This window comes from Bos indicus x Bos taurus, chromosome 4, assembly GCF_003369695.1.
Source record: "Bos indicus x Bos taurus breed Angus x Brahman F1 hybrid chromosome 4, Bos_hybrid_MaternalHap_v2.0, whole genome shotgun sequence".
In the NCBI taxonomy this organism is placed as follows: Eukaryota; Metazoa; Chordata; class Mammalia; order Artiodactyla; family Bovidae; genus Bos; species Bos indicus x Bos taurus.
Window position 1 is genome coordinate 63,574,973 of NC_040079.1, and position 26,383 is coordinate 63,601,355.

Sequence of the window (26,383 nt, forward strand, 5' to 3'; positions counted from 1 at the left end):
AGTATTATATCATAATACTTTCTCTGTCAAACCTTCTGAGAGGTTATAATTGCATTTGGCTGCTTCAGGCTTGTCAGAGAGCCTTCCTTTTTAATAGTCGCAACCTAAAAGGAGTAACTGTCAAGGGGCGACCCAGCTGAAATCAAACAACAAAAACGGGAACTGTAATCCGCCTGAAATGGGAGGAGGGAAAGGAAGGGAGACTCCTGTATTCATCCGTCAATATTAATGTCCTTTGTTGTTCACCTTTACACAGAACAGCGAGCGCTACCCTGCTCCTTTTCCTCCTAAAGGAAAAGGATAGTGTCAAGGTAGTCTTTCCTAAAAGCTGTCTCGTTGCCTCGAAGACCCAAGCTTTCGGAGTCTCTCTCCCCATTAACACTCCACAGCTGTCCTCCAGCACCACCCCCACCATGAGCAGAGAGGGTGGTCAGAAGTAAAAACATTGCTGAAATACCCGTTCCCCTCCAAAGACCAAAGAGCAGAGCGGCGCAGATGTTAAAATTTACTAACCCCCGCCCCACCGCCTCTCCGAGCGCGCACACACACCGGGTAACCCGGGATGGGAGGGAGGAGGAAGGCTCGGGCCAGACTGTCAGAGCGGCTCTTCTGAGGACGGTGCCACATTCCGCACTCCGGGAATGTGGAAGGCAGAGGGAAGGTTCTGCGCCTCCCTTCTGTTTTGGGGATGTTCTCTCTCCGCGACTGTTGTCTCCCTCTCCACCCTGGGAAGTCGTTGCAGCCCTTGCCATCTTTAAGGTAAAGGAGAAGGAGGGAGAGGAAAGCCGTCCGTTCTCCTCTTCCAACTTGACACACACGCCCGGTAGCCACTCCAAACTCCGCAGGCAGAGCCCGCAGCAGGCGGGCTGGCCGCGCGCTCCCCGCAGCCGTCCCGGCGCTCCCTCCGGGAGCCCGTGCCGAGAGCTCCCATCCGGCGTTGAGGGGCGAGACCCCGACGCGCAACCCTCTTCCAGGAGGTGGCTGAGCAAAGCCCCTAACCCGCAGCGCGATGCCAGAATTAGGCATTTGCAGCCGGGCTGAGAGAGAGGGGCACGGGGGCAAGGACGCGAAATTCGCACTCGCTCGGACTAGGACAAGAGCAGAATAAAAGTTCGCCCCGCGGAGACTCACCCACGCCGTATTTCTCGTGCTCCGTAGGTATCCACATGGCTAAACAGGGGTCCGGGGTCTTCAGGCTTTGTAATCCCCGCGCCCCTTCTCCGGCTCACAACAATGCACAGCTCCCGAGTAGTGGCTGCAGCGCTGGAGCCCCGCGGCTCCGCGCGGGCTGCGGTCGCTGGGCAGGGTCTGCGCTGGAGGCTCCCGAGCCCAGCGTTGACACTGCGCGGCCGAGGCTGCGCCGCCCGCCGCTCTCCCGGCGGTGGCTGCTCAGAGTCCTCCGACGCGCTCCGGGGAACCCGGAGGCGCAGTCATTGTTCTGATTCACTGAACTAAGCGAACACGCCGGGGCACTCTCCGGCGCACCCCCGCCCGTCAGCGCCTCTTCTAGCCCTCCCTGCCGAGCGCCCTGCAGCACGCTGGGAACTGTAGTTCTGCAACAGCTCCATCCCGGAAGGAGGAGGGGAGTTAGCGGCTAGGGGCGGGACTACGTCCCGCTCGCCACGTTCTATTGGTCCAGATCGTGACGGCGCGGAGTGGGCGTGGAGGAAATGCCGCGTCAGAGAGGGAATTCGTTTCCAATCGCGTTTCCATTGGTCCCGCGCCTGTTCTGCGGCCCTCTTTTTTTTTTTTTTTTCCTCAGCCGAGTAATGGCTGCTCCCAAGACCCAGGGGGCTGCTACCCAAGGGGAGGACAGTGATGGCAACCGTGGTGGAGCCGGAGGTGTCAGTTATGAGGGTGAGTACGGTGCCTCTGAGGTGCAAATGGTTTTTTGTCTTCGTTTCTTTCCAACCTGGAATACAGCTGACTGCTGGACAGACCTCAGCTCCGTCCAGCCACTTGAGCGCGAAGGGGCCACGGGTGGAGCCCCGCGGGACAGGAGGGGGTGAGAGGAAGCTACTTACTGGAGACTGTCTGGGAGGGAAGAGAAAATGGGATGAAATGGCCTTATCCGCAGCCCCGGAAGTTCCCTGGGTTCTGTCCTACGTTTGGAGCTCCCACCTTTACTCTCGCTGCCGAGTGGGCGTGGGGCAAGGTTTGCGCGTGTGTGATTGTAACTCTGGAATTAGCTGACCTCTTTCCTCGCCAGTAGTCTACCCTCGCCTCGGTTTGCTTGGTTTGGCCTCGAGAGATAGGTTTTATTTGGGTTCAGGCGGATTATCATTTGCAGACTGGTTGGTCACTCTACAGATTTTTCTCAGTTGTTGTCTGGAGCAGCCTCTGAAGGGAAAGTCTGCATGACTCTCACAGCTTCTTCCCCTGTCAACTGCCCCGGGCGTTCTCTAGGATTGAACGTAGAGCCTGGAAGATCTTCCCAAACTCTGGGTCCTTAGAGCAATAGGAAAGGAAATGGTAATTTGTAGTCATGGCTTCAAAGAAAGTCATCACAGCTACTTTGGCTTTGCTTGACTTTCCGGTTGTCTTCTGACCCAGTATAGAGAGCGAAAATAAAACTTTGAAAGCTGCGGAAGAGGTTATCTTTAGAATCCCTAGCCCCTTTCTTTTGTTGTTCTATCCATCTATCATCTATCCATTTATCAATGAGTCCTATCCGACTCTTTGCATCTCCATGGACTGCAGCACTCGGGGCTTCCCTGTCTTTAACTGTTTCCCTGAGTTTGCTCAAACACATGTCCATTGAGTCATTGATGCCATCCAACCATCTCATACTTTGTCGCCCCCTTCTCCTCATGCCCTCGGTCTTTCCCAGCATTAGGGGCTTTTCCAGTGAGTCAGCTCTTTGCATCAGGTGGCCGAAGTATTGGAACTTCAGCATCAGTCCTTCCAATGAATATTTTGGGTTGATTTCCTTTAGGATTGACTGGTTTGATCTGCTTGCAGTCCAAGGGACTCTCAAGGGTCTTCTCCAGTTCCACAGTTTGAAAGTATCAATTCTTTGACCCTCAGCCTTCTTTATGCTCACATCCATACATGACTACTGGAAAAACCACAGACAGACCTTTGTCAGTAAAGTGATGTCTCTGCTTTTTAATACACTGTCTAGTGTGTCATAGTTGTATCCTTATAGTCTGTGTATCACCAACATTACTCCCTTCTCTTTTGGTCTGATACATAATTTTTAACATAGCTAGTTGTCTTTTTCCTTTTGATTTTTTTTTTTGTTTGGCCACACCGTGCAGCTTGCAGGGGCTTAGTTCCTTGACCAGGGACCCAGTCTAGGTCTGCTGCAGTGGAAACTGCCCTCTGCAGAGTCTTATCCACTGGACTGCCAGGGAAGTCTGTTGATGTTTTTTCAGTTAGGTCAGTTTATTTCTTTTCCTAGTTTCTTGTCTTGTCACACCGAAAACTTAGAGTGATAGACTAAAGGGTACAGTATAACAGACAAGTTACAGTTCAGTTTGGCTCAAGCAGACATCTTTTATTAGACAGACACTCCTAAAACATGGGAGCAGACTGACTCCAAGGGAGCTCTCCTCTTCCTTCCTGTTGATCCTGTTTGATGTCCCACTTTCATACTTCCATGCTCTTCCTTTTGCCTATGGTGTGTGCAAAGTAGAACTTGTACCCACCACCAGTCCATGAAGGGGAATACAAATGGGCATATACTCAAGGCTGATTGACAATTTTAAGTTATGTAATAGCAGGCTATGTTGTTTACGTCTTCTCACAATTCAGTCTGTTATGATTAGATGTAGAATGTTCATGAGCCCTTACTGGGCTCCTAATCCTAAGTGCCTAAGGTTACTTGGAGAAGCCCCTTGTTTATTTTGTATCCACTCTCTGTGTGCCTAGGGCACATGAGCAAGAGTTGAAAAGTCTCTGGTTATTTTGTAGTGTATCTATGAGCTCCAGCTTGCATCCCTTTCAGCCAGGCCTCCCTTGTTGCTCATGTCTAACTTCCTAACATAACAAATGTGGTTTCAGGCTTAAATTTGGTTCTTCATCCTTGTCATTGGTTCTTTTTTTTGTTAATTTCTTGCTTTGTGCTTTCATGGTTAAATTGACATTTAGTCTTAAATTTTTGTCTTAGCACAGAATTAGTGCTACTTCTTCTCACTTCAATGAAACCCCTAGTTCTGAAATTATTTCAGTACCTCTTTGGAGAAATTTTTAGTAAGCTCCATTCTTAAATATTGTGTTATATTCATACCCTAAACAGTTCATTTGGGGATATGCCACATAGTCAACTCTTATTTTTGGAGAAGGCAGTGGCACCCCACTCCAGTACTCTTGCCTGGAGAATCCCATGGACAGAGGAGCCTGGTAGGCTGCGGTCCATGGGGGTCACTGAGGGTCAGACATGACTGAGCGGCTTCACTTTCACTTTCCACTTTCATGCATTGGAGAAGGAAATAGCAACCCACTCCAGTGTTCTTGCCTGGAGAATCCCAGGAATGGGGGAACCTGGTGGGCTGCAGTCTCTGGGGTTGCACAGGGTCGGACACAACTGAAGCAGCAGCAGCCCTTATCTTATAGTAACATACTAAAGATTTTCCAGATTCTCAAAGTTCCAAAAGGCTACCTGTTTAACATTTGAAGGTGGAACCTTTGGTAAATTTATCTCACAAAGTAACTCATAAAAAAGAAAATTGGGTATGCCTTTCAAAAGCATTGTGTGACTTTTAAGTACATTAGTCATTTTAAAATTATAAAACTTTTAATCATCAAGAGTTCAAACCATTCAGAGGTGTGTAACGTAAAAAAATCAAAGTTCCTGCACCATACACAGTCTCAGTCCCAAAGTAACAATTCTTGGGGGTTTGGTAAGTATTCTTTTCAATAAATTTTATGTATGACACGCATCTGTATGGTTTTGATTTCTTTTGAATAAAAAAGGATCATTCAGTGTAAGCTTAAAGATCTGCCACCTTCTTTCTTCCAGTATTCTATTATAGACATTCTTCCATGTCAATACATCTGCTGCTTCATTCTTTTTAAGAACTGTGCCCGTAGTATTCCATGATATGAATGCACCATATGTTAACCATTCCTCTGTTAATGAACATGTAAGTGTAGCTTTAGTTTTTCACTAATGTAGTGAACAGCTCTACATACGTATCCTTGTCCACTGGATGTATATATATTGAGAAATTAGGTCAAAGGTGACACATGTTTATAATTGTGATAGATGTCAGATTTTCCCCTTCAATGGTGAGTAGACATTCCCACCAGTAATAATATGAGTATCCTTTTCTCCCAGGGATGGGGGAGCCTGGTGGGCTGCCGTCTATGGGGTCACACAGAGTCGGACATGACCGAAGTGACTTAGCAGCAGCATCCTTTTCTCCAGATCCTTACAAAACTGTGATGACCATCATTAATTCAGGATCAATGTTTAGATGACTATTAGAGTGAATTGAGTATCTGATGGAAAGCGTAATTTTCAGTTCAGTTCAGTCGCTCAGTCGTGTCTGACTCTTTGCGACCCCATGAATCGAAGCATGCCAGGCCTCCCTGTCCATCACCAACTCCCGGAGTTCACTCAAACTCACGTCCATCGAGTCAGTGATGCCATCTAGCCATCTCATCCTCCATCGACCCCTTCTCCTCCTGCCCCCAATCCCTCCCAGCATCAGAGTCTTTTCCAGTGAGTCAACTCTTCACACGAGGTGGCCAAAGTACTGGAGTTTCAGCTTTAGCATCATTCCTTCCAAAGAAATCCCAGGGCTGATCTCCTTCAGAATGGACTGGTTGGATCTCCTTGCAGTCCAAGGGACTCTCAAGAGTCTTCTCCAACACCACAGTTCAAAAGCATCAATTCTTCAGCACTCAGCCTTCTTCACAGTCCAACTCTCACATCCATACATGACCACAGGAAAAACCATAGCCTTGACTAGACGGACCTTTGTTGGCAAAGTAATGTCTCTGCTTTTGAATATGCTATCTAGCTTGGTCATAACTTTCCTTCCAAGGAGTATGTGTCTTTTAATTTCATGGCTGCAGTCACCATCTGCAGTGATTTTGGAGCCCCCAAAAAATAAAGTCTGACACTGTTTCCACTGTTTCCCCATCTATTTGCCATGAAGTGATGGGACCGGATGCCATAATCTTCATTTTCTGAATGTTGAGCTTTAAGCCAACTTTTTCACTCTCCACTTTCACTTGCATCAAGAGGCTTTTGAGTTCCTCTTCACTTTCTGCCATAAGGGTGGTGTCATCTGCATGTCTGAGGTTATTGATATTTCTCCCAGCAATCTTGATTCCAGCTTCTGTTTCTTCCAGTCCAGCGTTTCTCATGATGTACTCTGCATATAAGTTAAATAAGCAGGGTGACAATATACAGCCTTGATGTACTCCTTTCCCTATTTAGAACCAGTCTGTTGTTCCATGTCCAGTTCTAACTGTTGCTTCCTGACCTGCATACAGATTTTAGATTCCAGTTTATTTTCAACGAAAATATTGAGCAGTGAATTTGCTATCTGAACCAGAAAAGAATTCTTCACCCTGATTCAGAACTGTCCAGTAGTCTCACTAATGGTTGGTTTTTAGGTCATAAGGTAAAGCTGTCATTAAAAATTCCTTTGATAACCCATGTATCGTGTGACTTTATCCACATTCTTTTCAAAGTCTATGAAGTGTGATACAAATTTTGGGTGAAACTACAGATGTTAAAAGTATGCATATTCATATTTTTTGTTAAGCAGCCAGTTCGGTTATCAATTATGTCTTTCCCTGTAAAAATCTTTAATTTCTTGAAAACTGTCTCTTTTAAGAGGTTTCCCTCTAATTCTAATAAAAATGTCCATCTGTGTGTTTAATATTCTGGGGCAGAAGGGACTGTGGAGTCTTTTTATAGAAACCCTAGCAATTGTGCAAGATTTCTGCTGGAATGAGTCGCTTTGTGATGTGCAGGCAGGTGTGACACCTTCCACACCTTCTGTGTGCCAGACTCCATCTTCCTTCAGGGAATCCTCTGATTGTGCACACCACCACCTTCCAAACATTCGAACAGTGACTGGGACTTCATGTTTTTCCGGGAAACTGGGAACAGATAATAAATAGACTCAACATTTCTCACATTTGGGGAGGTTACTGGGGAAATTTTTCTGATGGAGGTGATTTCTTCTGACAGTTAATCTGTGCTTTCATACTGTAGCATTCTGATAGAGTCAACTTTTTTCCCTACAAATGCATGCCCAGGAGATGATCATCAGGATAATGCTTCTTTGGACCTACAATGCATATCCCCCAAGCTCCAAACTTTGCTTTTGGGACCAAAACCATGTCTTTTGTTTTTGTCTGCTTGACCCTGTTCTTGTCATCTTGTCAGTGTTTAGTAAATGTTTGACCAAAACTGAATTCTAGCCTGGATGATTGCAGAACCTTCATATTGATATCACTGATTCTTGATTTTGCTGTTCTTAATCCACCTTCCAAAACTCAAATGTATTCATGGATCTTCACTTCACATCTTCAGTGTAACTCTAACGCATTGCATTTAGGGTTCTTAATCTACGTTTCCAGCCTCATTGTCAGACACCCTTCTTCCCTTCCCAAATCTCCATTATCACACTTAACATATAATTATTTGTTGGCAATTTTGTCTACACCAGTAGACTGTGAACTTCTTGAGGGTAAGAGGTGTCTTATTTTATTTTTATACATCCAGTGCTTATCAGAACTGTGTGTAGTAAACATTCTATAGTAATTTGATGATTAGAATCTGTTTGAAACTCATCCAAAGTGCTTAAAATGACTGCTGTTTTAAGCAGAGGAATTGAAGAAGAATAGAAAACTGTGTAGATGTTGTGTGCTTGTGAAAGTTATACATACTAATGGGAAAATGTAGAATATCATCATGAAGTGTCAACTTGGTCAGAGTAATCACAGTTAGCATTTTAGCATAGTTTTTCAGTCTTTTTTTAAGTGAAGGGTTAGTTTTTAGATAATGATTAAATTTTTGAAAGAATGCTTCGGATCTGTCCTTTATAACCTTGAACTCATAACTGAGTGAACTACTACACAGACCTTGAAATCTGTCTTCCATTATCTGTGTGGCTGTTACCCAGTTTTCCACAGGTTGTCATCTTTCAGAATTACAGCCTAAGTCCAGTCTCATATATTTGACATGACAGTGGAAGGAAGACTAGAGCCTATCTTGGAAAAACTGTATTTAAATTTCAATTCTGACATTTAGTAGCTGTGTGGTAGATTTATTGCACATTTGCTACATTTATGAAAACATAGCTCTAATACCTACCTTGCAGAGTTTGTGATTATTTCATTGAATTTTATATTTATGAAAGACTGATATACTTCCTTTTATAAAGTTGGAAATCAGTAAACATTAGTTGAATTTAAAGATATGCCTAATTGAACTGTAAAACTGCCTATTCTGATTCACTTAGAAGCAATCCACATTATGGTGTAACCAAGGGGAAGCGTAGGAATGTAGTGGTGATAACTGCTTAGGCTGCTCATGCATTCTTAGGGCTTGTCAGAGTGTCTGTTGGTGCTCTGTACTGGTATTGCAACTATGTGCTCTAAAGGCCTTTTGTATTATCTTCTATACCCTTTCTCAGCTCTACCCAGTGCTGCCCCCTCATACCCAGCTCCCAGCTCTTCACACATACACCACCCACATTTAGACTCATGGGCAAGACGCTCAAATAACCTTACATACACAGATGGCCTGGAAAGTACAGGCCAGAGGGTGTGAAGGAAGAAAAAGAATTATAGCTGCTAGGTTTGATGTAAGGTTTTGAAGGGGCCTTCTTTAGAACATCCTTTGTTTTCCTTTAAAATGTACATAGGACCCAACTTGTAGGATATTAAGAGGAGATATTATAATAATGATGATGCTGATGGTAGCTAACATTTGTTGAGCAGTCATTGTGCCAAGTACTGTTTCAAATGCTTTTGGAGATCTTATTTTGTCTCACAGCATCCCTGGGATAGATATTCATATTATCCCCTTTTTATTTACAAAGGAGGAAACTGGTGCAAAGAGCAACTGGCACAAGGTCACACAGTAACTGAAAGAGAACTTTTAGTCCAATTACTATTAGAAAGATGTCTCATAGTAACTAAATTCCACTGGATGAGGTCTGAAACAGACTTTCCTGAAACATAAATTTGTTCTAAAGCTTATGTTACTATAGAAAGGCAACATAGTATGAGGAAAGAGATCAGGCCAGTTCAGTTCAGTTCAGTCCAGTCCTGTCCGACTCTCTGCAACCCCACGAACCGCAGCACACCAGGCCTTCATGTCCATCACCAACTCCCGGAGTCCACCCAAACCCACATCCATCAAGTCGGTAATGCCATCTAACCATATTATCCTCTGTCGTCCCCTTCCCATCCTGCCCTCAATCTTTCCCAGCATTAGGGTCTTTTCAAATGAGTCAGTTCTTTGCATCAGGTGGCCGAAGTATTGGCATTTCAGCTTCAACATCAGTCCTTCCAATGAACACTCAGGACTGATCTCCTTTAGGATAGACTGGTTGGATCTCCGTGCAATCCAAGGGACTTTTCTCCAACACCACAGTTCAAAAGCATCAATTCTTTGGCACTCAGCTTTCTTTATAGTTCAATTCTCACATCCATACGTGACCACTGGAAAAACCATAGCCTTGACTAGACGGACCTTTGTTGGCAGAGTAATGTCTCTGCTTTTTAATATGCTGTCTAGGTTGGTCATAACAACTTAGGATCAAATTCTGGTTACTTAACCAGCCACAGGCAAGTTAAACAGCCTCTGATCTTCAGTTTCTCATGTATGAACAATGGGTGCTAATCATGTCTGTCTTGCTAGAATAGTAAAACAATTAATGAAATGATGGGTATAATTCCTGGTCTTCAATAAATGGTGACTTTTATTTCAGTCATAGGTTCAGGAACACCTCCAGCATGTGTGCCAGTGGTGGTACCGGTGCTGATTTTGAGTGCTACAATTTTAATGTCTCTTTTTCATTTTATGACCAGGTTTCTATTAAGGAATTTGGTCAGTCCTTGTAGTATCAGACACTGAGTTAATCTACACTTCTTATTATACTGACATAGATACTGCATTCATGCAGAAGAATAGCTCCAGCCTTCACAACACATACACATATAAAACCCAGCTTGAAACACTGAAGATGATATTGACCAGACTGATAATAAAAATCATATTAATACTTTCTTGATGCTCATCACCGTTTGATACCTGAAAACTCTTTCCTCTCAAGTCGGAAAGATGAGCTGAAGGAAAAGTCTTTCCCTAAAGGACTTTCTGCCAGGGTTCAAAGAGTTCATTTAAAAGGGAAGCGAGCAGAGGTAAAGAGAATCAGTTAATGTATGCCAAAAACTATAAAATAAAACTGATTCTGTAAAAAATAAAATAGAAAAATAAAAATCATACTTTGTTCTATACATAAATTCATGAGCATTTAATAAGAAGTGTACCTAAACTGTCCTTCCAGCCACTGAATCTTTAAATACCTCTATTAACTGTTCATGGGGAACTTTGCCACAAACTGGGGTTCAGTTTTGCTGGATTTATTTAATAAACTTATGAGACCTAATGGATTGTCATTTCACTGACAGTGCCTTGAAGAATTGCCATCTCTTGCTGAAACAAGTGTGTTGTATTGACTTCATTGACCCAAGGGTGAGCAGGGCAGCTTTTTCCAGAAGTGATGGATTTGACTGATCAGTCTTCTGCCTTTCTTTACATCTCAGCCAATGGTCTTTGTGACCAGTGTCATTTATTTGTAAAATAGCCAACTGGAATTGGGTGCTATCTTCAGGAACCAAGTAAAGTTTATAGTATTAAACAGGACTTAAACCTTTGCTTCATCAAGAGTACAGAGGGAGATTAGGGGGGTTCAACAATAAATGGTAGAATATTTTAAGTATTAATAATATAATCCAATATGGGATAATTCGGGGCTTTCTTTATATGTAATATATTTAAATTAATACATTGAGTAAAAATATGTGGAAGGAAAACCTGGATTAAGAGTTAGAAATCTGGGCTTTGATCCTGAATTTGCTGCTTTGTCACAATGTGAACTTAGGAAAAAATCATTTAACCTCTCTGAGCCTCAATCTCATAAAAATGCTGCAGGTTAATTACCTTACTGATATTATTGGAAGGTTGAGTGAGACATTATATGTGAATGCACTCTGTAAGCTTTGATAGACTATGAAGATAGAGATGAATGATGTTGATGAAGATATGTCACAAGAGGCAATTGTGAGTCTTTGGAATTGGACAAGCTGGATTCCAAAGTATTTGTGAATTAAAACCTGTGTGACCTTTAACAAGTCATGTGACCTCCCTGTTATCACAACTGCTGCTACTACTGCAGCAGTCTGGAGGTAGAACTTTAAAATGATTACAGGCTAATTAACATTAGAGTTTGAATCAAGATATATCCCTGATTTTATTATAATGCCTTTGAGGACAGGGACTGTCACGTATAGCTTTGAATCACCTCATCTTTGGGACAGTGCTGTGGTGTGATGGCATTTGCTGTTGAATGGGTTGTGACTGTTGGTCAGCTCCATGTTGGGTGCTGTATGGGGGCACAAATGAAGAAGAACCCCTGGCCTTATCCTTGAGGATGTTTCAGTGCGGTAGGTGGGGCTCCACATTCATATTTTACCAGAGCTAATTGGAAAGTCCTTTCTGTTTCCATATTGTACTCTGGGAAGAATTGGAAACATTTGAATCTGCAATTTGTATTCCTTGACTGAGGAGCTGAGCAGAATAAAGCTTTTGAACGCGGTTATTTTTAAAAGAAAGGAAATGCATGCTCCATCTCCTGGTTTCCCTAACACTGTCCTTATTTCGTGGTTTTTTTTCCTAAACTGAAAGATGAACCCTCCCCCAAGTAATTACTGAGGCCCTGCCTTTAACAATTTTTTTAGTGGTTTTATTCAAAACTTCAATTTGTTTTTTAAGAGAAGGACTTCAGAATTGTAATTGTGATTATTTATTTAACACAGTCTTTCTGTTATGTAACAAGCTGCTATTCACCAGTAATAGCCAATTAGAAAAGAAAATAATCTTGTACCACAAATCGTAATTACCATTATAAAGCAATTAATAGCAGGAACTGTTGCTGAACAGTAACATAACATCAATCAAGCTATCTTTGCTAAAGCACCATACAACTAATTTTCACAAATGGAGGAGGGAAGAGGAAAGTGAAAAAGAGTCTGAAAGCTTATTGGAATTGCTTACATACTAGTTGATGGATGACTTTTGAAAGCTTTATAAATATGTATCCTCATGAAGGAAAGTAATGCTGTAATCTACTGGGACTTTGAGTTATTTTTCCAGCATCAGTGATCATAGACTATATTGTTTGGTGGCGAGTTCACAAGGAGTCAAAAGATCTGGGTTTTAATCCCTCTTCTGCTTCTGACTGGTTCTGTGGTTTTAGAGAAGTTATTTGCACTCATATTTAAAATTTCCTGGTATGTAAAGGGGGGAATTCTTTATGTTAGCATTCTTTGAACTTATCATCCGTACATCCACAAAAGAAAGAGAAGGTAGACTTAACATCTAGGGAGCCTAATTATACATTAATTCTAGAGTCTGTGTAGAAAGAATATATATCTGGATTTTCCCTTAGGAATTAGATACACGTTAGTTGCACATGTTAATGTTACTAATCGAGTGTATCAAGTTAGAAAGTTGGTGCAGAGCCACAGGCAACAGATAACTTCTAGAGTCTCTTAATCCAAGAGATTACGGATAGATCATTATGACATGTCTCATTTTACCCCATCCCTTCTCCTTTCCATATTTTAATAAATGATGCAAATCTGAAAGGGCTTTGATAGAACTGAGACTTAGTTCATTCAAAAAATTGTATTAAGCATCTACTTTGTGCAAGCTTCTGTATTTTAGATGCTGTAGAATACAAAGATAAAAAGAAGATATAAGTCTTGCAGTCCAGGGTTTTATGGCCTAATAGGGAAGATAATGAGGCATTAGTACCTGTATTACAAAGTAGAAAGTGTTAAGGACCATCAGAGTGATCAGGATAGAGTTGAGCAAGAAAGAGATTGTACCCAGCAGGTGGTGCTGGGCCTTGAAGTTGAGTAGGATTTGAACATGCAGAAATAAGGCAAGGCATCCTAGGCTTAGGCAAAGGGAGGGAACAGTGAAAAACTAAAGGCATCTGCATCAGGTAACAACTCATTTCATTTTGCCCGGAGAAAGTGTTAGGTAAATGGAACAATGAAAAGAGTTTTGAACAGTTTGAAGCAGATGATGTGGTTTCAAATGTTAGATCCTTACTCAGCAGACTTGAGGAAAGGAAATGATAAGATCAAACTTTAATCAGATAACAATGTACTGAAGAGGGAAAGTTGAGTCAGGAGGCATTGGTATGTGCCAGAGAAAGAGATACTGAAGACTCAAGGGTGTGTGTTCAGTCGTGTCTGGCTCTTTGCGACCCCGTGGACTATAACCTGCCAGGTTCCTGTGTCCATGGAATTTTCCAGACAAGAATACTGGAATGGGTTGCCATTACTAGACTTTAATTATATGCTCTCTTTAATAAAGTCAGGTGATCCATCAGTCCTGTAAGGAAATTCCTGAGATTTGAAAAACATTCCAGGACAAAGCAGGCTGTGTATGGAGATTCTTTCTTTGATAGGTTGGGGTTTGCTTGGGCTCTATCATAAGGAAGTTCCAGAGAGGGTAGGCAGAGAACTCCATAATGATGACAAAACAGGCATCAGAGTACAGACAGGTAGAAAGTCTGGTATCTGGTGGTGTTAAAGAAAACCAGAGCTGGACAGTAAAGTAGTAAAAAACAGATTTTATTCAGCAGCTATTGGAATGGAAGGGAAGAGACCACAGTATAGAACTGGACTCAATTCTTAGTTTAAAGAAAGGTAGGGATTTTTAGACAAAGAACAGGTTGGGTAGGTTAGGTGATAGAAAATTCCTAATAGGAAACATTAGGGCCATTCTGGTGTAATGGAGCAAAGGGTCCATGCGCCTGTGGTGCAAAAAACCAAACTCTTTAACAGCAGGAGTTTGCAGCAAAGTCAGGATTTATCTCCGGGCTCCAAGCAAGAGAAACAAGCCTCAGAAACGCTCCAACTTGGTCTTAGAGTTAGGGGTTTTTTAAAGGGGAAGAAGAAAGAAGCTAGTTGTGACATTTCTGTGACATTTATTAATCATAGTTTTGGGAGTTAGGATGTCTCTGGTTTACAGTTCTCTGGCCAGGTGATTCATGGCTCAGGGGGTCTATTAGCTCATCTTGCCCTGGAGAAAGAACCTGAGTTTTTATGTTAATGATAATATCAACAACAGCAATTTTAGTCACCTGACTCTGGTTGTTTAGTGTTCAGTTAGCACAGGATTGAGGTCAGAGGGGACACAAAAGGGAATCAATTTTCAGATAGAGAGGTTAATCATAAACTCAGCAGGGCAACTGCATTTTAGGAGGACACAGTTTCACCGGTTATACAGACTCAACAAGACTCTTGGCCACGGGCCTGCCAGGGTAGTAAGGTATCACCTGGAGGATAGTAGAGACAGAGGAACCCCATCAGACATGGAGAATGGGGGATTCTGTCCAGACTGACTTACCAGGATTCTTGCTAAAACCTGTCTATGCAGGTCTGGCATGGCCTGATCAAGACAAAGATTCAAAGGAACCTGACTATAAAGTTTGGTCAAGAAGAGAGTCTTTGCCAGTAACAGGAACACACCCACAAGAAAACTGGACTTGAGAGACAGGATTCAAGTCAGTTAAAAAGCCTTAGAGAAACAGGTATAGAGGGACACTTATTCTGGGTGAGGTATCAAATCAGCAGTTTACAGAATCAGGACAGCAGGTTGAAGGCTCAGTTACTAAAAAAGATATACAAGTTGAGGCTTCGTTCTAAGAAATTAGTCACATGCCCAGTGACTAGCATTCCAGACCCAGATGGAGATGAAGCCAAGAAGACTGAGTTGGTTTAGAGCCACTGGCTCAAGGTGGTCCCTGCTGGAGCAGAGCCAAACTGTTGGTGTAGGGCCCCTGCCATGCTGACTGGCAGTGCCGGCGGGGCCCTAGCTCCAGGCAGCTCATTACAGTTGCCCATCTGGCCACTGAACTCCTAACCCTGCGCTCATTAATCCTGAATAATCAGCCAGTTGTAATATAATTCTCAAGTATAAGGTGATAATAGCCTTTCTTTTTCATGACCCCTAGAGTACATGGGTATTTGATGCCACAGAGAAAGATTCCTGTTTTGGATCTTTTTCCTTTTGAAACATCTTAAGAGTTTTTTGACAAAACAGATGAAAATTCTATTTCCCACTTGTTAATAAGGTATTTTTAAGTATCAGTTGTTATTGTTGTTTCCATAAATAGAGCACAGTTTGGTTTTACTTTCATTTAATGAAACTCAGAGTACATCTAACCATATAGATTTACATGTTCTTAGAGTCTAAATGAATTTTAAAATGAATTAAACCTGTAAGTAATGGACAGAAAAGAACTTCATTTCTTTGACATCATACTTTGAGATACATTCATAGAAAATTGTGTTCTTGTTTTGGTTCATCTGCGTGATAGAAGTAGGTAGGACTGATGTGAATTTAGTATGCTATCTATGTTTTTAGGGATAATATTTCAGGACTCCATTGATTTCTAAGGTGGAAAAAGTATTTTAACCAAAGAGACTTTCATGTGCAAATACTGAGTTAAATAGAACGTCAACGCATTCTTCAGGACTTTTTAGCCTACAAATTTTTGTGGCTGTTAAAGAGATAAATGTTACATTACAGTTTCCCAAATATTTAACTGCACTATCTTTTTCTCAAATAGCACCTATTAACATTTAATGAGACCCCAGTGTTCCGTGGAATTTGATTTGGCAAATGCTAATCGGGGTCATCTCCTCCATAAACTGATCATATTTATTGAGAGCTTAGACACCCTCAGTAGTTCCATCTGTAAACATCTTCAAGAAGAGATTGTTCACCCTGTTTCTATAATAACAGCTATAACCATTGTTGTTCATTTTATAGCTTTCTTGTTTTACTTCAGGCCCTTAGTGGAGAAGAAAATAAGAGTAGAGTGTTAAACACAGGGTAAAAACAGTAAATACAGCTATTTGTTCTATCTCAGAGAGATGTGACATCCTCTAAGGAGCATTCCTCCCCGCCCTCCCCGCCACCCCACCCCACCCCCATATTCAGAAAGCCAAAATTCTTTTGAAAACGTTCCAGGAAGCATTGAAATAAATATTTGTATAAACAAAACCTACCCACTTTAGCACAATATGAGAACTCTTCAAATTTTCTTTTGTTTATTTTAGTGTCCTGCTCTTAGTATATTTGAATTAAGATTTGAATATTGAGTGATATTAAAGGAAATTGTTCCTAAGTAACCAATCTCTGATCTACTGTTCCAGAGCACTCAAGCCTATGCTTTTTATTAAACCAGGTAACCATAGCTATTTAATGCATTATTTAAGGTTATAAAATTTTAATTTACATTCTCCTATCAAGTTTCATCAACTTCAAGAATGTAGGTTAGTTGCAGTTTTCTTCATTGCCTGTGTTTGGCATCATTGTCAGAAATGTCAGAGTTTCTGAATTACTGTTTATAAATGAAATGATGAATCCAGACATCTCTTTGATGTAAAAATCCACAGCTAGTGTGATGCAGAGGAATTTTTTATTGAAAGTTTTTTTTTTTTAACAGCTTAGAAATGATTCATGGGGCCATTGTTATTCACTTCTAGTTAGCAGTATTCAGAGCCAACTGGCAAGTCTCCATTTCCTCAGGATTCTCACTATTAAATTAAATGTGGTTTCAAAGTAAACTGATTTAGGCAAGCAGTGTGTAAGTGAAACAACTGGATTGCTCTTTTGTCACCTCTTCTAAAAATTATGTGTTTGCTGGCCTTTTTGGTAGTATATTAATCAGATTCTGAATTCACCTTATTTATAGATATCAAAAATTATTAGAATGTTATCAATATTTGCTGATCCTTGGACCCTTCTGTGAAATACACACATACTTGTGGAAACTCAAACACATTTTCATATACTTATGGGCAACATTTTTTATGTTATATCCTTCATAAGTTACACTTCATAAATATTATAATCCTTATTATAAATATATACCTCCTCCGTTTCTCTTTCTGGGCTATTCATACTCATTTTTCAAATCTTAGCTTAAGTGTCACTTTTTATGTGAAGCTTTTCTTGAACCATAGTGTGAATTAGCTACACACTTCTTTGTAGCTTTAATCATATTACACTTTATAATTATCTAGGAGAATCCCATTACCTGCTTGTAGAGAGAAAAATTTTAATGCTAATAGTTCCATTGATATATATTATGTTCATTTTCAAGGGCTGCCTGTAACAGATCACACAAACAGGGTGGTTTAAAGCAGCAGAAGTTGATTCTGTCTCAATTCTGAAGGCCAGAAGGCAAAAATCAAAATGTCAGCAGTGTCACACTCCCTCTTCTCTAGAGGAGAAGCCATTCCTTGCCTCTCTCAGCCTCTGATGGCACAGGGCATTCCTCGACTTGTGGCAGCATAGCTGCAGTGCCTGCCTCCGTCTTTAGCCTGTCTGAGAGGTCAGGTAGGCTTCACGAGGAGGTGTGACATAGGCAGGGGTCTTTGCCGGGTGGGGTGGGTCTTCTTAATAGTGGAAGCTGCATGAGAAAAGGCATGGAGAACCCATACACCTGCATATTTATCAAAGCCTGAGATAACATGGTAGAGGAGGAGACAAGGCTAGAAAGGGCACAATGGCTGTATTGAAAAGGAGTTTCTGGGCCATGCAAAAGAACTTGATTTAACTCCTACATGATGAGGAGTACTTTAAGGGTGATAAACATGAATCAGATTTTCTGGAGAGGAATAGCCTTGGAACAGTTCTAATGCAAAGATGAATACAGACTTCAGAGGCTCTTGTGAGACTAGCACATTCCTCGTGTAGTCCATACTGGGTGCCAAGCTAAATGTGCTTGTGCATGCTGCTCAGTTGTGTCCTAGTCGTTGCGACTCCACAGACTGTAGCCCTCCAGGCTCCTCTGTCCTTGGGATTTCTCAAGCAAGAATATTGGAGTGGGTTGCCATTTACTTCTCCAGAAGATCTTCCCTATCCAAGGATTGACCCTGCATTTCCTACGTGGGCAGGCGGATTCTTTACCACTGAGCCACCAAATAAGTCTCTCTAAACCATCAAGATTGCAGGGAGAAATATCAATAACCTCAGAAACGCAGATGAAACCACCCTTATGGCAGAAAGTGAAGAGGAACTAAAAAGCCTCTTGATGAAAGTGAAAGAAGAGAGTGAAAAAGTTGGCTTAAAGCTCAACATTCAGAAAACGAAGATCATGGCGTCTGGTCCCATCACTTCATGGGAAATAGATGGAAAAACAGTGGAAACAGTGTCAGACTTTATTTTGGGGGGCTCCAAAATCACTGCAGATGGTGAATGCAGCCATGAAATTAAAAGACGCATACTCCTTGGAAGGAAAGTTATGACCAACCTAGATAGCATATTAAAAAGCAGAGATATTACTTTGCCAACAGAGGTCCGTCTAGTCAAGGCTGTGGTTTTTCCAGTGGTCATGTATGGATGTGAGAGTTGGACTGTGAAGAAAGCTGAGCGCTGAAGAATTGATGCTTTTGAACTGTGGTGTTGGAGAAGACTCTTGAGAGTCCCTTGGACTGCAAGGAGATCCACCCAGTCCATCCTAAAGGAGACCAGTCCTGGGTGTTCATTGGAAGGACTGATGCTGAGGCCGAAACTCCAATACTTTGGCCACCTCATGAGAACACTTGACTCATTGGAAAAGACCCTGATGCTGGGAGGGATTGGGGGCAGGAGGAGAAGAGGACGACAGAGGATGAGATGGCTGGATGGCATCACCAACTCAATGGACATGGGTTTGGGTGGACTCCAGAAGTTAGTGATGGACAGGGAGGCCTGGCGTGCAGTGATTCATGGGGACGCAGAGTCAGACACAACTGAGCGACTGAACTGAAACCATCATATAACCTTCCAGTCACAAACCAGCTATAATTTCTCTCTGCCTATAGGAAAAATCCCAAAATGAAAGAATATTTTTATTCAGGACTCCTCATTGCCTGGCCCCACTAATTTAATATGCTGCTTCTCAACCATGGGGATAGCTGTGAGTTTTCTTTTTCTCCCTTGTTTGTAACCACATTTCAGGTGTGAGTCCCACATTAGATGATTAAGAGGCAGAGATGGAAGAGTAAAGCCTGCCCATGAAGCGCTCACTAGACTCTGTCATATGGAAATCTACACTTTTAAATTGCATTTTCTAGATAAAAATATATTTTTGAAGTTGTGTTTTTATTATTTATATGAATTTTTTCTTTTCTCAGAAAAGTAGATATATTTTCCATAATTAAAAATGAGCATATACCCCTGAAATTTTTGCTTTGATCCATGTCAAGTTTTGCCAGATATTCCTAATTAAGCTCCAGAGTTTTATACAGATTGTCTAAGAATTTTCAACCAAGACCTCACATCATTTGAGAGAGAAGATGATTATATATCTTTAAAATTGTGCCTGTGTGTGTGTATGTAAAAAAAAAAAAATGTTGATGTGTTAATTGGAGTGAAGTTTAGTCTGATTAACCCGAATGGGGAAATGCTACTTTGTTGCTGTAAATTTTCTCTTATTGAAAACTTACATACATATCTAATGCAAATCCTTAGGTCTGATTTAGCACAGCCAATAAGTCCAAAGTCATCCTTTCAGAGGTATTTAGTCTTCTACTGTAATACTTCTTTTTAGTGATAAGCTGCATTTTGTGTGTGTGTGTGTGTGAGAGAGAGAGAGAAATCCAGTTACTTCTGAAGTGTCTAATGAATGCCATCTGTTCCTAAAGATAGACTGCAGTTTTTCATATTGCTTTTTTGTGCTTCCATTTCCACATTCCCCTGTTTTTCCATTTTGATAATTTGAGATTATCAAATTATGAATGAAATATTAATCAAATTAAATGAAGTAGAGATTACTTCACTGCCTATAAATGCTCTTTACTGTTTTTAATGTTTACTCTTTACTGTTTAACATGAATGACATCTTTTTAAATTTCTGAAGTGAGGAAACATCAGCATGGTACTGTTTTATATCGTGTATTAGGATCAAGTCACCTGTAAGACTTTACTAATTAAAAGAATCTTTTGGTTGATCAGTGTATGGCTTATCTTATGTATTCCTTCTTAATATCAGTTGCATTTGCTTGAAATCAGTAATTTGTGGGAGAGGAGTTTAATCTTCTATTTCAGAAAAACAGACAAGATAGTAGTTTCCACTTCATTAAGAGAGAAGATTGGTATCAATTTAAAATATTCTGCTATTTTCTCTAGTTCTCTTAGTGAAAATGGAGTAGTATCCAGGGACTGACACCCCCTTCACCAAAAAAAGGGTTTTTTCCCCTTAAACTACAGTGTTTTCAAAGCCTTTGTCCCATAAATGTAGTATATTAAAGACTAGATAGATTATTTTAGAAGTGAATAATGAGGTCTGGGGAATCAAGATAGAGATTTCAAGTCAATATAATTGGAATTAAAATCTCAGGGGAAGACAACATGAACTGAAGGAAAAAGGAACAAGGTATCAACTAGACAATAGAAGAAACTTTGTGAAATCAATTAAGATATGTTTCTTTGGAGAATAAGAACAAAGCATCCTGTCTGAAATAGTTTGTAGATTAACACTTAAATTCATGCAGGATGATGTTCTGAATTTTCAAGTGTTCCTCTGCAGTACCTACTTTAAGTTGATTTGCCTTCTTTGAATTAATTTGAAAGCCAGATTACAAATAAAGTATTGAGAATTGAGCGCACTTCTCTAAAGTTACTGTAAGTGTAGACATATGTGTGCACAAATGATCCACAGCTAGTTGATGATAGTCTAGGCATTGTAAGGGATGGGTAAGAGTTGAAACTGCTTGCTGTCTGGCATATCCTCTCCTCAAGATCCCCTTGAGTCCTGAATCTGAGTAATAATTTAATAGCAGTTTTGTTGTTAGAGAGGTTGTGTATCATATGCTTTATGCAGTGTCCAAAGCAAGAGTCTAGTGATGCATTTCTTACCCCATCATCCTCACAACACTGAATTTTTGGCTGTAGCCATTGGAGTACCATGTAATCTTGAGAGTGATGGCGGGTGGTTCCAAAACCTAAGGTTACTTTTCCCTTCCGTTATCGCTGCATATTTTGAGAAATTTTGTCATCTTCTTACCAGTCTAACCTTAACTCATAGTCTCTTTGCCTAGAATCTCTTTTCCCTGACATTCTACTTTATGTTGTGTAGTCGATAAGTTGTGTCTGAGTCTTTTGCGACCCTATGGACTATAGCCCACCAAGCTCCTCTGTCCATGGGATTTTCCAGGCAAAAATACTGGAGTAGGTTGACATTTCCTCCTCCAGGGGATCTTCCCAACCCAGGAATCAAACCCAAGTCTCCTACCTTGCAGGTGGATTCTTTACTGCTGAGCCACCTGAGAATCCCTTTCTACTTTATAACCCTACATATTCCTCAAGGCCAGTTTAAATAGCACCTTCACCTTTTCAATGAAATGTTCTGTTGACTGCTTGCCACTGTGCAAAAGGTAACCCAGCATTTTCTCTTCTTAGTGTTTTATTTCCAGCATCAGTTTCCGATTTCAGCTCCCATTTTGGGATTGTGACTTCAATACATTCTGCTCCAGTATTTTATGTTCAGATGCTCAGTCAGTGATATCAGCATTACACCTGACATTACACTGGCCACTTGGATGGGATTAGACATGTGTCTCCTGTATGTCCAGGTCTGAAGCTGAGGCACTGTTGGATTCATCTTCTTTCTCCTGCCTTTTACTATTGGAAGCTACTGTCCTTGCAGAGTCAGGGCACTGAGTGTCCTCCACAGTCCTCCCCATGTTGTTAGCAGGTCATATTTTCTGGAACATCATTCCATGCTTGATTTCGTTGTATCACTTCAGCTACATTTAGAAGATAAGCAAGTTACTGAATAAAAATTGCAAGTCATACTTTTAGCAAGCATTGCTGTCATTGGAACCCCCAAATCTGTTTACTCTTAGTGCATTACCATTCAGTTCAGTTCAGTTCAGTCGCTCAGTCGCGTCCGACTCTTCACAACCCCATGAATTGCAGCTCGCCAGGCCTCCCTGTCCATCACCAACTCCTGGAGTTCACCCATTATACCAAAACATATATTCTTTCATGTTATCATTTTAATATCTCTGTTTGAATGGATAGCATTTTTAGGTAATTTCTGTGTATGGTACAAAGAAGTGGCCCAGCTTTTTCCTTTTGCATGTGGACATCCAGGCTTTCCAGCACCATTTGTTGAAAAGACTGTTGTTTCCCCAACTGAATTATCTTGGCATCCTTGTCAAAAATAAGTTGATTATAAATTCTGAGGATAAATTTATGAACTCTCAGTTCTCTTCCATTGACCTGTATTGATCTTTTTTTATGCTAGTACCACCCTGTCTTAATTACTGTGGCCTTTTAGAAAGTTTTGAAATCAGTTAAGTGTGAGACACTCAACTTTGTTTTTCTGTTTCAAGATTTTTTTTTAACTTACCTGTTGATTTTTTAGCATTCGAGATCAAAAGAATGACAGATACCAGCAGTGGTAACCCTTTGTTTTACCATAAAATAATCTCTTGAACCAGTACTCTTGCCTGGAAAATCCCATGGACGGAGGAGCCTGGAAGGCTGCAGTCCATGGGGTCGCCAAGACACGACTGAGTGACTTCCCTTTCACTTTCACTTTCATGCATTGGAGAAGGAAATGGCAACCCACTCCAGTGTTCTTGCCTGGAGAATCCCAGGGACAGAGGAGCCTGGTGAGCTGCCATCTATGGGGTCACACAGAGTCGGACATGACTGAAGCGACTTAGCAGCAGCAGCAGCAGTCTCTTGAAATCTCTTCCTAATGGGCTATTTTCAGGTGCTGTTCTTTAATTACACTAGACCCAGGTAATAATTTGGGGTAGATGATGTCTGAGCCTTTCTGGGCTTTAGTTTCTTCTGATTAGATATTGAGTCCGTTAGACAGTCTTGCATCCCCCTGCTAGTCTTTCAAAATGTAGGGTCAATAATTTCTTATTTCCTTCTGTAGTGAATAGGTAAATAAAATATAGATAAGAAAGAGGATTTCCTGGGAGTCAGTATTATTGGAGCACCCAGGTTGTACAATTGAAGTAAGTAAATATTAGAATGAAAAGCTTAAATGGTTTGAGTGCTTTGGTAAATAGCTTTTTTGATCCTTAAAATTCTACATATCTTTTCACTAACAATCACTCACTTTCCATGTTGAAAATTAAGCACAGTCTAATAGTTTAAACTAGAACCCAAATGACACTTTTAGAAACATTTATACTATAAAACCCTGGTAGCTCAGATGGTAAAGCAGCATCTCCCTATAATGTGGGAGACCTGGGTTCGATCCCTGGGTCAGGAAGATCCCCTGGAGAAGGAAATGGCAACTCACTCCAGTATTCATGCCTGGAAAATCCCATGGACCAAGGAGCCTGGTAGGCTATAATCCATGGGGTCACAAAGAGTCAGACATGACTGAGCGACTTCTGTGTGTGTGTTTATACTATAAAAGGAGGTCTGTCTGTGCAAATAAGATATAGTTCCTATGACAGTGAATGCATTATTAAACCTGATTAAAACATATATTTCTTTGTTACCTATATTTCTCATAACAGGCATTCTTCTAGGCTCATTGTAACCTATTGAGGTTTGAAGTAGTTTTTTTCTGTTGTGATTTTAGATCACGATATACCTCTCTTCATCAGGTTGGTATATTCTGGTACAGGTGACTTTAACTTCTTTAGAATTAAAACAGAAAACTTATTAGATATGAATTTTTATATATAGAGAGGTACATTTTGTTTAACCAGATGGTTTTTAAAAGTAAATATTAAATATTCTGTAATATATCTTTCTGATAAGATACCTGACAATGTCTTTGTTTATGAAGTCAGTTAGATGCCTAATTGTATTAACTATCTAGATTAAAATTTATGGTCTTGTCATCAGTTGATATGTTTCTTAAAACATTAATTTACATTTTCTCCATGCATTAAATATAATTTTTATAATTTAGTGTGTGATTTTATAATTATTTGTGTGATTAGAAAAAATTTTCAAAAGGCAGTTATGACCAGTTGAACTGTAATGTGTTGTACACACTGCTAATCTAAGAAAAGAAGCACAAATTCTGTTATTTTATTTCACTTTGAATACCTGGTTACTGGCATACAGGAGCTCAGATTATGTCCAATGAACATTTATTTCTGTTGACAATGTTCAAAAAAATTCTTTTTCTCAATCATGTTCTTTTTAACTAACTTTCTGTTCAGGAACTTAACTCCTCTTCTTAGCTTTCTGATGGGTTTGTGGCTACTTTTCTCCCAGTCATTTTTCCTCATAGTTTCTTCAGGTCCTCATTTTCTCTTTTCAGTTGTCCCTTCACCACCCCAAGCCACTAACAGCTGTTAACTCATACATTGGTTTGGGATCCACAGCTCTGAGGGTTAGTGCAGCTGGGTGAAGATGAGAAAGACTGTGAGCTAAAGTTTCAACCACCCTTTTCACACGGGTTGAAAGTGAAAGAAGGAAAAGTAAAGAAGGAAGAACAGGCAGAGGAAAGGAAGTGAAGAACAACTTGGGCTCTTTGTGGTTGTGACCTCTTAGACTTTGTCCTGATGTTCTTTCCACACCATTCCAAGGGAGATGCTCCATTCACAGTTGGTTTGCTATGATTGCCATAATACAGTACCAACTGGATACCTTAAACAGGAGAAATTTGTCATCTCAAGTTCTGGAAGGTTCTAGGACCCACAACAGATTTCCCAACCTGGTGATCCAGCAGAGGGACTGAGAACCCCCAGGGAATTTGACTTTGGAGGGCAGTGGATTTGATTACAGAACTTCCACAGAACTGGGGAAACAGACTCTTGGAGGGCACAAACAAAACCTTGTGCGCACCAGAAGCCGGGAGAAAGGAGCAGTATCCCCACAAGAGACTGAGCCAGACTTGCCTGTGTCTATCCAAGAGTCTCCAGCGAAGGTGTGGGTCGACAGTGGCCTGCTGCGGGGTCAGGACACTGAATACAACAGTGCAGTCATAAATCCTTTTCAAGGAGATCTCCATTACTGTCATTACACCTACCATAGTTTGGCCCCTGGCCAAACAACAGGAAGGGAACACAGCCACACACATCAACAGAAAATTAGATTAAAGATTTACTGAGCATCCCTGCCCTCTCCCCTCCCCTCCCCCCACCTCAGAAACAAACCCAGATTCCCCCACAGTCACTCTCTCCCATCAGGAAACTTCCATAAGCCTCTTATCCTTCTCCATCAGAGGGCAGACAGAATGAAAACCACAGTCACACAGAAGTAACCAGACTGATCACATGGATCACAACCTTGCCTAATTCAATGAAACTATGAGCCATGCCGTGTAGGGCCACCCAAGACAGACGGGTCATGGTGGAGAGTTCTGACAAAATGTGGTCCACTGGAGAAGGGAATGGCAAACCACTTCAGTACCCTTTCTTTCAGAACCCCATGAACAGTAAGAAAAGGCAAAAAGATATGACACTAAAAGATGAACTCCCCAGGTCGGTTAGGTGCATAATATGCTGTGGGAGAAGAGTGGAGAAATAACTCCAGAAAGAATAATGAGATGGAGCCAAAGCAAAAACAACACTCAGTGGTGGATGTGACTGGTGATGGAAGTAAAGTCTAATGCTGTGAAGAACAATAATGCATAGGTACCTAGAATGTTTAGTCCATGAATCAAGGTAAATTGGAAGTGGTCAAGCAGATGGAAAGAGGGAACATCAACATTTTAGGAAGCAGTGAACTAAACTGGACCAGAATGGGCAAATTTAACTCAGATGACCATTTTATCTACTACTGTGGGCAAGGATCCCTTAGAAGAAATGGAGTAGCCATCATGGTGAACAAGAGTCCAAAATGCAGAACTTGGGCACAATCTCAAAAATGACAGAATGACCTCTGTTCGTTTCCTAGGTAAACTATTCAGTATCACAGTAATCCAAGTCTGTGCCCCAACCACTAGTGCCAAAGAAGCTGAAGTTGAATGGTTCTATGATGACCTACAAGACCTGCTACAACTAACACCAAAAAAGATGTCATTCTTATCATAGTGGACAGGAATGCATAAGTAGGAAGTCAAGAGGTACCTGGAAAAACAGATAACTTTGGCCTTGGAGTACAAAATGAAGCAGAGCAAAGGTTAACAGAGTTTGCCAAGAGAATGCAGTGGTTATAGCAAACACCCTCTTCTAACAA

General features: G+C 41.1%; 2 protein-coding genes across 4 annotated transcripts in view; one reads left to right on the forward strand and one right to left on the reverse strand.

Annotated features, from left to right (window-relative positions):
* DOCK4 (dedicator of cytokinesis 4) overlaps positions 1 to 1,504 on the reverse strand; it is a 477,735-nt gene extending 476,231 nt beyond the window's left edge. Inside the window, exon 1 of one of the 3 annotated variants that reach the window (XM_027539557.1) lies at positions 1,132 to 1,504. In XM_027539557.1, coding sequence (XP_027395358.1) covers positions 1,132 to 1,168 — 37 coding nt within the window. In that variant the 5' untranslated portion in view covers positions 1,169 to 1,504. The remainder of the gene's footprint in view (positions 1 to 1,131) is intronic. The other 2 variants (XM_027539555.1, XM_027539556.1) reach the window with 2 other exon arrangements.
* A 188-nt stretch (positions 1,505 to 1,692) lies between these two features.
* Positions 1,693 to 26,383, forward strand: part of ZNF277 (zinc finger protein 277) — a 134,475-nt gene continuing 109,784 nt past the window's right edge. Inside the window, exon 1 of the mRNA XM_027539558.1 lies at positions 1,693 to 1,857. Coding sequence (XP_027395359.1) covers positions 1,770 to 1,857 — 88 coding nt within the window. The 5' untranslated portion in view covers positions 1,693 to 1,769. The remainder of the gene's footprint in view (positions 1,858 to 26,383) is intronic.